The sequence below is a fragment of the Myotis lucifugus genome, unplaced genomic scaffold (assembly GCF_000147115.1).
Source record: "Myotis lucifugus unplaced genomic scaffold, Myoluc2.0 scaffold_13, whole genome shotgun sequence".
Taxonomy (NCBI): Eukaryota; Metazoa; Chordata; class Mammalia; order Chiroptera; family Vespertilionidae; genus Myotis; species Myotis lucifugus.
In genome coordinates, this window is record NW_005871061.1 from 5,239,752 (window position 1) to 5,252,223 (window position 12,472).

The following is a 12,472-nucleotide window of genomic DNA, read 5'->3' on the forward strand; positions in this document are numbered from 1 at the left end:
GGAGAGCAGAACAGGAGAGCTGGCAGATTGGGGGGACATGGCTCCCTAGGTTGCTCTCCCCAAGCCACCAGGTTGAGAGCAGAGCGGGAGAGCCAGAGGCTTGGGGCGACATTGCTCCCTCAGTTGCTCCCAGCGACCGAGGGAGCCATGCCCCCCCAAGCCGCCGGGCAGAGAGCAGAGCTGGAATGCCAGCGGCTTGGAGGACTTGGCAGAGTGGGAGGCCATGGGACGGAGACAGAGCAGGAAGGGAAAACCAAGAGCACGGGGAGCACCAGGAATTCTGGGAACAGTAGTTCTGGTGGCAGCCCCAGGACCAGAAGCAGAAGCCCAGAGTGCGGGGAGCACCAGGAATTCTGGGAATCGTAGTTCTGGTGGCAGACGGATCTCCTAGACACTAGAGCAGCCGTGGGCAAACTACGGCCCACGGGCTGGATCCGGCCCATTTGAAATGAATAAAACTAAAAAAAAAAAAGACTGTACCCTTTTATGTAATGATGTTTACTTTGAATTTATATTAGTTCACACAAACACTCCATCCATGCTTTTGTTCCGGCCCTCCGGTCCAGTTTAAGAACCCATTGTGGCCCTCGAGTCAAAAAGTTTGCCCACCCCTGCACTAGAGCAAAGTGAGCCTGGAGCAAGTTACTGTTGTGGTGGGGGATGGAGGGAAAGCAAAGGTGAGAGACATAAGTAAAATCAGAGTGTCTAGGAAAATTAAAGGGAAGATATCCTAAAACTTCCAGGAAATCTCCACCAATGAAGCAAACAAAAAAAAAATGCCTCTATTATTCTGTGAGCAACAAACCAAACTGAGTTGGGGTCTCAGACAATTCGCTCATATGATTTCAAAGACAGACAGAAACTCCCAGATTGGAGAGGGCTCCCCTGAGGGCTCCCAGATTGGAGAGGGTGCAGGTTGGGCTGAGGGATCCCCACACCCCCAGTGCACGAATGTCGTGCACCAGGCCTCTAGTGTAATTATAACATTGAAATACAGTGCTTTGAATAGAATACTTTTAAAAGATAGCAACAGAGTCTTAAAAGATAATATGCCCTGTTCAGTGTGGCTCAGTTGGTTGGGCATCGTCCAGTGCACCAACAGGTTGCTGGTTCCATTCCCAGCCAGGGCACATGCCTGGGTTGCAGCTAGATCCCCTGCAGTAGGGGGCATGCAGGAGGCAACTGATGGATGTTACGGTCTCACATTAATGTTTCCTCTCTCACCCCTTTCTCTCTCTCTAAAAACCAATAAACTATTTTTAAAAAAGATAAGCCAATCACTTCAATTTATCTATTTAATACCTGAGTCACAGTGAAATTATATGACTTGCCCAAAGTCACAGAGCCCATTAGTACTATCCAACAAAGACAGGCACCTAGACCTCCTGACTGAACATCAAGGATTGTTTTCATTACGCTATGTGCTCAGTGATATTAAATCACAGTGAGGCATTTTAATAAGAATTCCTGTTCACATAAACCAACATTTTAGGAGTCCTTCCCCTGCCATCCTGAGAGACTGAGATACAACGTGCAATTTTATCAGAATCATAAAGACTGACACAAGCACAATTCTTAAAAAAGTAAAACTTTCTAAGACAAAATATACAAGCGTGTTCTAGTTCTAAGACATTTTCCAAGACCACAGAAAAAATACTTATCATAGCTAAATTTTAACCACCCAATCATAATATTCATCTCACTGCTTTGGTAAAATATACACCAAAAGAAAAACCAAGCATATAAAATACAATAAGCAAAAGTCACTCAATTCCAAAAAGCACAAATTCACATCTAAGGGTAAAACACATCTTTTGTACTCACCGTAACTTTACTTCCAACTATCTGCATGCAGTGGTCGATGAAGAGTGGTTATGGTGTAAAACAAAAAACAAAAACAAACAGCAACAGTATTAGTAATTAGAAGCTTTTTACAAAAGTTAAGTGTTTAGTAAATTAGTAAATAGCTAACCCTATGTATGCTTTTAATACTTTAGTTCAGGGGTCCTCAAACTACGGCCCGTGGGCCACATGCAAATACAAATATTGTAGTTGTTCCCGTTTTGTTTTTTTACTTCAAAATAAGATATGTGCAGTGTGCATAGGAATTTGTTCATAGTTTTTTTTAAACTATAGTCCGGCCCTCCAATGGTCTGAGGGACAGTGAACTGGCCCCCTGTTTAAAAAGTTTGAGGACCCCTGCTTTAGTTCTACAAACTAAAAAATATATATCAGTATTCATTTCTACCACATTTCAAAAATGTGTAAAGTCTGTGGAATAAGGTTTCCCCCCAAAAAAAAATTATTACAATTTGAGGTGTGTTTTATTTTAAATGTACTGTGATGGGATTCTCATATAGTGCAATCAAAACACTAAGTAATGCAAGATTAAGTGTAATTAGGCATCAGATATTTTACTAGCCCACAGCTCCTCCAAAATTTATCAATAGAAAATTACTTTTTCCCAAATATTGCTTGTTTTTTTTCCTTCCCCTGTTATAACCTCAATGTTGAAATAAGGTATTTTAGAATATAAATGTTGCATTCAACATCGTGTACTAAGTTAAGAAATGAAAGTTAGGTTGAAAACTGGAATATTTTATATTATTATAAATTTAAAGTTTATAATATTTTTTATTATACTTGAAAATTACAAAGAAGAGAGATTGCTTATGATTTTAGTTTTCTAGGTCATCTTAGCATTTCTAAGATCAGATTTTTCCATATCATATGAAGACAAAGAAGCATTTTAAATCTAAACATGCAGATATTCATAAGGAAGGAACAGTTCAAAATTGTAAGTTGGACTGAGCTTTTCCTAATGGATAAGAGATAAGAGAATTTCTGAGAGGCAGAATTATGTTTTAAAAATAAGTAAAATCAAAGTCTTAAACATAATTTAATGCCAAAATCCAAACATAAATCAAACCACTGTTATCAGAATTCTACACGTGAGTATCAAGCAATGTCCAAAAAATGCTAACCCACAATCTAAAACCATTAATCTGATAGAAGTTGTTATCAATATGTGTTCTATTTTTAAGCTAGTACTTAAAAAAATCAAATATAATTGAAATTCCAGTAGGAATCCTAAATTGAATAGGATACCACAAGATACAAAACGATAACGACAGTTTCCAAGTAAATAATTTTAGAGGAATCCATGAATCTCCAGAGAGAGAAGCAGCTTTCTTAAATATTCACTCAACAGACTATTTACAGGCAGTGATTATTTAGTTGAATAAAAGCCTCTTTGGTGCCATTAACAGTCCTCTGAATTGAAAGATATGCTATTGACCTAAATTATTTCCTCCCTCCAAAAAGACAGAAGTCTTATGTATTTGTCCCTTGTTTATTTAGCACAGACATGAGACTTAAAAAGAATGCCAGCCTGTCTTAACAATTAAGGTAGGTCTATACCCAGGGAAATGACCAGGGTATGGCCCATTTAATGATTCACTCAGATTGAAAAACGACTGCATTTAGCTGAAGCGAACAGTTAAGATTGGAAGAGGAAAACTAAGAAAAACTGGTTTGGTCATGTTTGGGTTCAGGTGTTTCACCAAATCCAGACCACGCCTGGAAAAGAAGACCTGAGAAAGAAAATATCTATAATGGCAAGAGCAAAGCCATAATACATGTATACAAACACACACACACACACACACATAGCTATACTGAAACTTTAACTGCTTATTATACAGGTCAATCTAAAAAATCTATAGATGTATTTGGTATCACTATTTGAAATTATTTCCTATTGAGATCTTTTTTTTCCAATGATACCTGTCAAGGGCTCACGTGTCTTCAAAAATACAATTTTACATATTTTAAAATATCAACTTTAAAGATTGTGATTTAAGTTATAAATAAACTTGCTTCTTAATATTCTAATATGGACATTGGCATGTGGCGAGCTAAGGTTAGGATTTCAGTGACTAATTTTTCCTCATAACTGGCAAAATAAGCTCTTCTGATATAACATGCAAGATGCCCTCCAAACCACTGATGTATTCTGCCCTGCTTCAGGATTATGAATTGGTATGACTACATTTTCAATGTTCACAAAGCTTGGTTTTCCAGTTCTGAAAACATATGTTGGTGTTTAAAATATAGACTCTTCCAGTTTATTTGCGGCCAAATGACCTACATGTACCAGCTATCTGAGGTCAGGTCCAGAACTGTGCAGGCTACAATAAGCAAGCCAGCCGGTCTGGTGCAGAGGAAATGCTCTTCTCTGCTCCCTGATTTAAAGTTCATTCATCTCTGACAGTTACTCAAGCTACTTCTTCCTTTAATATTCACACAATGCAACATAACATTCTCTATTGTGGGACTTGAAGGGGGAAAAACTAAGCAATAGTTTTCATTATTATCTTTTAATTTCCTTTATATTCTCTGATTCCATGCTAATTTTAGCCACATTAATTAAACAATAGTCTCTGGTTTGCTTTAGAAACAGGTTTTGAGCACATACCTATGTACAGTTTCATTTTTCTTTACTGTCCTTACAGGCACCCAGGAGGATGATGGACATTTCCTATTGAGCTCACATGTTGTTTGTTTTCAATGCCATAGAAAATGACTAATGCAGGTATTAAAGGGGGAAATGCACAATTTATGTCTCAATTTAACTGTAATTCTCACATGTTTTACATGTGACTATAAAACATTTTTCCACCAGGGACTCTAGCCCTTAACTTATTTTTACTTCAAGATGAAAGTTTTGACTACTTATAAATAATTTTCATAAAGAAGTGGTTAGAATCCTGCTTACTTTACAAGAGAAAACATTTTTAAGCAGTGTATCAATATAATGAAAAAGTAAGCATAACAATGTATAAGATATGCAAGCAGGATGGAAACCTTGGTTAAACATAGGTAAACAGCCATAGGTTATAATTTATGGAAATTTTATTGTCATAATCATGAAGAGGTCAAAAGGTAAGAGAATTGTTTGTCACTGAATGGCATTCCTCTCATCTTCATAAAGAAATTACATAAGCAATTTTCTTTGTTTAAACAACAGAAAACACAGTACTAATTAATGGTTCCCCAAGGTGAGGGAGCTTTAAAACATGCTTATCAACAGGCTTTCTTTCACCATAATATTTGCTCCTTGAAAAATATTAGCAAATAAAACGTATAATCTTGGAACTCTAATGAAAGTGCTGTACATGTGTCAGGTGCTCATATGTATGTTGAATGAAACAAAGGTCATATAATAAAGAGTTACAGTACTGACTTTGAGGTGAATGCCCGGCTTAAACATAGAATTTTCAATGTCTTTTGAGAAATATTCAATTTGCATTTTTTGAATAAAGCAATTCAAGAGAACTCATTGCACATTTCCCCAAATTTTAGCATTTTAATCTGAAAAATGAGTGTATGACTTAAATTGTGCATTTCTTTGGTCATTTGAAAAGGAAACAATATGAGAAAAAAATGACAAGTTCTACATAGCGACAGAGTGAAAATCAAAAGGTGAAGAAGAGCTTCATATAATCTTCATTACATTCAGCCCCACTTACACAACCAAAACAACAATAAATGAACCAGAAACACTAACGAAATAATCTCATTAAAGATATGGCATGATTATTCATATATTATTATCCGTACTTTGCACTCAGATTTGGTTATATAGAATCACTCCTGTATTTGCCTTTAGGTATTTGAAAAATAACACTGAATGTACACCCTGCATTTTCCTAAAGCATTTTACTGTGAACAATAACTTGAGTGCAAAATGAGAAGAGATTCATCAGAATTTCAAAGTAAAACCCTATGCATCACCTAATTCTATTGAAAACGACGCTCATGGCAAATTTCACTTATCACTCGAAACATATTTCTGCCCTTGGATACCAGAAGCAAATTAAAAAACATGCTGTTGTTCTGCTCTGGCAGAGCTGCAATGCGTTATGTTTAAATAGTTCGGCATTCGGATTTAGCTTGCTTAAAGTATAATATGGAATCAATATGATCATGGAATTCAGGGCAAAATGCATCAGCAATTGCCACTGCAATTACTATACTGAAATAGCATTAATAGGAGAGCCAAATAATTTTAGAATATACTTTTCCAATGAAGAACTCTTTTCTTCTCTGGTCAGCTTTATAAATTTAAAATATGCATGTAAATGCATGTAAATGGATATACACACACACACACACACACACACACATTATTTATATATACATATATATGTGTGTGTATATATATACACACACATATAATATACATACCACACCTAAAATCACTGTGTGTTTGTGTGTGTGCATACACACATATATGTAATATATACATACATAGTGATTTTATGATCTCTAAATGAGAAAAGGGTTTTCTTTATAGGTACATAAACAATGCATTACCCCATTTCAAAAATATTTTTTTTATAAAAAAAAAACACAACACACTACCCTGGAGACTATTTTTGGAAGCACCTTAAGATGTGAAGAAAGCAACATATTCCATCAAAAAATTGTGTTTTTCCTTCTGATAAGTCTTTGCAAATGAACCCCACTTTCAAATATTTTGAAACTCACACAGATCTGATTAAAGCTCATATTAAGCAACCTTCTTTATATCAAATTAAGCTGTACAACAATTACAAGGTAGTTTACATAGTATCATGTAAAATAATGAAGAAACAAAACTGCCTATTAAAAATATTGTTAAAATATTCATGCAAGCAGACCCAGGCATGTAGCATTAGTGTAAACTTAGTCAAAGCTTATGATTAGGCTATATTTGTGTCTTCAACCTCAAAATCTAAAATGTTCATGTAACAAACTGTATATTAAATGGAATACCTGCAAATTGTTGTCAGTTTTTAGAAAGCACACAAAACCTCCATCCCAAGACTCACTGGTTTAACTCAGAGCCTTCTATCTTTAGTTTGTCCTGTTTATAATGGAATTCTCTCTAATTTTGAACACTTTGAAAAAATTATATACTAAATGTACAAAAATACTTGTATAATTTTTTCCCGAATAGGCTATATGAGTACAGTGAGGCAAGAACTTGAAGGTCTGCGGTTTATTTTTAAGCAGATAATGCTAAGCTTATTATGTTGGTGCCAGGAAAGCCTCACTACTTACAGATTTGGCTGTAGCAGAAATATACTGGACAACCATCTCATGCTTGGTGGTAAAATCTTTGTTTCGTAAAGGAGCTTTTCGTTCTTCATTGAGGTTCATGTCCTCCTGTTAGAAAGAACATTTTGGAGAGCATTAGCAAATTTCTGCTTAAGAGTTTCAAAAGTGATGAATAAATATTAATATTTATTATTTTTGTGGATCCTTTGCTATTATTTTCCACTCTAGATACTGTAATCTTATATAAAATCTACCATATATTCATGGCTCATATTTCTACCTAGTCAAATAATGAGCAGAAAGGAAAAATTTTAACTATCCCACAGAATAAATTGGCAGTTTATAGCATAGATATACATCATACAGCCTTAGCAAAGCTATTTATTTGGCCCAATAACAAAAATAAATATAATAACTACCAAACACATACTTTATTATTTGCTATATGCTCCCCTAGGATCACTACTATTTAGAGGAGCAAATATGGTTTATAAATAAACAGTAAATCTATTATTTATAAATTAACAGTAAATTAAAAGTAATTTATATATTACCTAACATATATATATTACTTAATATATATATATTACTTAATTTATATATATCTCCTGTTAATTCATAAGAAGTTACTGGATTTGAAAAAGAAAAAAAAGAGGTAGAAATATAATTACCTATAATGGGATAACAAAAATCCCTCATTGGAGGGAAAAATGTTCAGTTACAAGAACACATTGTTCGAGGTTCAGTAAATGTTGGTGTGTATGTGGAGAAGTTGAGAATGTGATATGATGCAGCTACTTTGGAAAAACAGTCTAGTAGTTCCTCAAAAAGTTACACATAGAGTTATCACATGACCCAGGTTATACCCAAAAGAAATAAAAACATATCCACACCAAAAATGTGTACATGAATGTTCATAGCAGCATCACCAAATGAGTGGAGACAATCCAAATATCCATCAAGTAAGACGAATGGATAAACAAATGTAATATGTCCATACAAGTGAATGTTATGTAGCCATAAACAGGAATGAAATACTCTTACATGCATGAACCAAGAAATCACATTATGCTAAGTGAAAGAAGCCAGTCACAAAAGACACATGTTATATGATTCCACTTATATTAAATGTCCAGAAGAGGCTATTCTATAGAGACAGAAAGTGGATTAGAGGTTGCCAAGGCCCGGGGAGGAGGGGATGGGCGGATTGGGGTATGACTGCTGATGGGTATAGCGTTTCTTTCTCAGGTGATACAAATATTCTAAACTTACTGTTGTGGTGGTTATACAAGTCTTTGAATATACTTAAAAAACACACTGAACACTTTTAGAGGGTAGACTTAATGATATGTAAATTATACCTCAATTTTAATTGATTTTTTTATCCCTTTATTCTCTTAGTAATTTTGGCCATTACTGTTTTTTTAATCAAGTAAACTAATGGTCAAAGAAAAATATTGAAGTTATTTAACAGAGAGATATGTGACAACGTGGGAGAAAAAAAACCCCACAAAGGATCCATGAAAAGTAATCAAACTACACTTATCTCTTAAATAGTAACTGCAGTGTCAGCCAGAATCTCACGACCTGTATTTGTACCCACTGCAGTGACTCCTATGACAATTCTTATAAATCTAGTGTATATATACATGATCGCTCCTCCTATCACCTTTATCACTGCCTCTACCCCTACATTTCCTGTCTTATCATCTTATTTCTCATTTGTATGTCATACTTGTTAATGACTTACTTGAAGGCAGAAGACATTTTTCTTCTCTCTTTCTCTCTCATAGGCTAGATTTAGCACAGTTGAATCAAAAATCACAAACACGGAGTCGGATAGCACTTTTGATGTAGTCCACAGATACTCATCTATGTTCTGTGTTAACTTCAACTAACAGGGAACTCACTACCTCAGCAGGCCACCCACCCTATCTTAGGGTATTTTGATTTTTGCTAAGGTTTCCTTTAGACGCCTGGATGTGAAATAGGTACTTTCTAATTTATGAACCACTTATTTACTGGACACATACCATGCACCCGGAGCTTTACTAGGTCTAGGGGAGTGCAAATTTGAAAGTCTGTTTGTACCCACAAATTAAATGAGTTATTTATTTATGAAGCACTTGGGACAATGCCTGTTACTTAGTAAATGCCATCTTTCTTAAATAAAAATAATAACCCATGGTCAAGTATGGAAAATGGATATGTTAAGAAATAATTATAATAGAGGCATGTATATGATGCTTGGGAAACAGAGGACAGATGGAATAGTCAGAGAAGTCTTCACCAGAATTCAGGTCTTAAAGGATGAGGACAATCTGAGAGAAGGCAAGGAGACCAGAGTGGTCTGCTGTCATGTGTGGCTGCCCAACAGCATTTGCACATGCCCACTACCTTTATTACACCTCACAGTGTAGGTCCCACCTCGCCAAGGAAGAATCAATAGAAACTACATTTTGCCAGTCTCCCTTATAACTAGGGTACAGTCATGTGGCTGAGTTTCCACCAATGAAAGGCATTTATAGGAGGTGTAGATTCAGAAGTGAACTAAGTAAGGAAGTAGGCCACTAGTAAGCCATCCATTTTGCTGGCGTGGATGGCAAGAGAGGGGATGTTGTTATGGAATTGACGGCAGCAGCCACATCTTTTGCATCATGACACTTTGATCAAGTGTATTTGGGGTAGCAACAGCTCCTTATTCGGACTGTATTTCAGTTGTGTGGTTCTGGAATTTATTCCTATAATGATATCTGGAGCCTGTTTCTGCAACCTATCTTGTTTAAGAGAGCTAACTAATATATCTTAATAGCATTTTTTTCTATTTAAACTAGCCAGAGTTTAGTGGATTCTCTTATATTCCATAATTTGGGCTATTAAAGTAATTCAATTGACTAATGATACTAGTAAGAGTCTGAACTAAGAGAGATGGCAGTCAGATAGGACAGAGGAAATAAACTCAACAACCATGTAAATCTGATTTGAAGGCAGCCTTCTCTCCTTCAGGATAAAGTACACCTACCAGCTTCAACTTATCTTTCTGTGACAGGGCTTAGCATCCATATTGCTCTCTCTCAAATATTCTGTGGTTTGACAAATACAAGCAAGGACTTCCACCTCCTTCATCTTGAAATACCATATCTCTATTAATTCAGCATCTGATATTATTACCTTATTGGCAAGCACATTGTTCTACTGACTCACATTGTGTTTGTTTCCATCAAAACCCCAAGTACTTACTGCTCACATATGCTAGGCGATCTCTCTACTGCCTCAAAACACTCTGGCTAAATTAGTCTCCTGCAATGAGGTTAGCACAAGTCTGCATAGCCCAAGTCAAATCCACTCTGGACACTAACAAGACTGTGTCTAGATTTGTGAACGTTACCGCCAGGCCTCAGAGTGTGGTAGCGCAACCGGTGGCAGTCTCTAGGCAGAGAATTTGTTCCCCCCTTCCAGTGGCATTTCTACATTACAATATACCTCCATTCAAGTTGTAATGGCACACACGGCTAAAATCACGCCATCGGAGTAGAAACATTTTGCATGGAGGTAGGCAGGGCAATAAGAGAAATATGAGATTACAGACCTCAGAGGACTGTTGTCAAGATGAAGCATGATCATGCTCCTCAAGCCCTGTGCACAGGGGTGGGCAAAAGTAGGTTTACAGTTGTGAGTACTGAAAACAGAGTTTATTCTGGTATCATTACTTATTAGTGTATTATTTTCCATATGAACAGCTGTAAAACTACTTTTGCCCCACCCTTTACATTAACTAGCCTTCAAAAATGCTAGCTATTACTGTCAGTATTGCCTCCTCAGTCTCATTTTTTATACCACATTTGATCTTACCCTTTGTTTTAATAATGCAAGGTTGTTTGTAGTTTTCCTGCATGCACTATGCTGGTACACCCTTCCATTACTTTACGCATGATGCTGTTCTCTCTGCCTGCAATGTTGCATCTTCACCACCCTCTCCCTCTTTTAACCGCATCTCATCTCATCCCACTCACCCCACCCAGATCCATCTATGAATGACTCACACGTACACTAATTCTTCATATTTCCCCCAAATTACCTCATTTAGAAATCACTATCTTCATTCTATTCTTCATATTAATTCTGATATTGCAGCACTTAAATTGAAATGACCTGATAAGTCTATGTCCCCTAACCTAAAAGGTAACTGAGGGCAGAAACGGTCTTTTATATTTTTGTATTCCCAGCAAAGAGCAGAGCTTCTGGAATGCACTAAGCAGTTAATAAATATTTGTTGATCCAATGTGATATTTAGGACCTTCTCTCTAAATACTTTAATTTGCTTTATAGCCATCAAGATGGTCTATACCTATAACTCTGCTGCATAGGTTGACTGGGAATAGGTACCATTCAAATGAACAGAAAAGACCATAATAATGACTCATTTTATTTTTATAGAAATAAGAAATATACTACTAATTAGGCAGCTAATACTTCCAATCCATTAACTCTAGCTTTATAATATAATCATAAAACTAAATAGAGCAACACTCATAATTCAATATTAATTCTAAACAATATAATTAAATATAAAACTACTTCTAAACATACTGAGTTCTGATAGTACTCAAAACACAAAAGTAAACTTTTAGTATGTTTAAGATTTAGTTAGCACTTCTATAATACATGAGAAGAAATTCGTATTTTGTAGTTTTTTAAAATGTTGTTTGAAGTCTAAGTAATTGACCAGTTATATTTTTAAAGCCATACTTGTAAACATTAAACCATTTTTCTCCTTCCACATATGTCATGATGTAATTTTCCCATTATAAGCAAATTCTTTCACTTCTTCAGCAAATACTATATTCTTGAAGTTATCACTAAGAAGCCATATTAGAGTCAACGGAGATTAAAAGTTGAACTAGTTGCCTATTCATTCATTAGTATTCTCATTCATTCATTCTCATTCTCTCTCTCATTTTCCCTGTCTCACCCCATATATCTTTAAATAGATGACAATATAATTTTTAAAACTTTCTCCTCATCTTCTAACATCATATTCTAAATCTTCCACTGTTTTTCTGTTTTGCTTTATGAGAGATAAATTACATTTTTATAACTCTTCCTTCCTTATAAGAGAGAAGTAGTACTTGTTCCTTCTTTATATAAATTTCTGTATTTTCTATAAATTGTTTGTTTCTGCAACATGCCTTGATCCCAGTTTAAGGCTGATTTTCCACCTGTTTTAAAATCTGAAGTGGACTTCACCATCAAATGTTTGCCCTGTGCCTTCTGCTTCTCAACAGTAATTTTTCAAGTATATTTTTAACTTCAATGTTTAGGGGACCTGAATGAACCAATAATACCCTAGTACCTAAAAATCTGTCCT

The 12,472-nt window shown here is 35.6% G+C and overlaps 1 protein-coding gene across 3 annotated transcripts in view; it reads right to left on the reverse strand.

Moving 5' to 3' along the window:
* The window catches only part of DIAPH2 (diaphanous related formin 2), a 906,095-nt gene that overhangs the window by 826,436 nt on the left and 67,187 nt on the right, over positions 1-12,472 (reverse strand). For 2 of the 3 annotated variants that reach the window (XM_023750473.1, XM_014452154.2), the window contains 2 exons: positions 7,108-7,212; positions 1,825-1,845 (listed from right to left, as the gene is read on the reverse strand). In XM_023750473.1, the coding sequence (XP_023606241.1) occupies positions 1,825-1,845; positions 7,108-7,212 (126 nt within the window). The remainder of the gene's footprint in view (positions 1-1,824; positions 1,846-7,107; positions 7,213-12,472) is intronic. The other variant, XM_023750472.1, reaches the window with a different exon arrangement.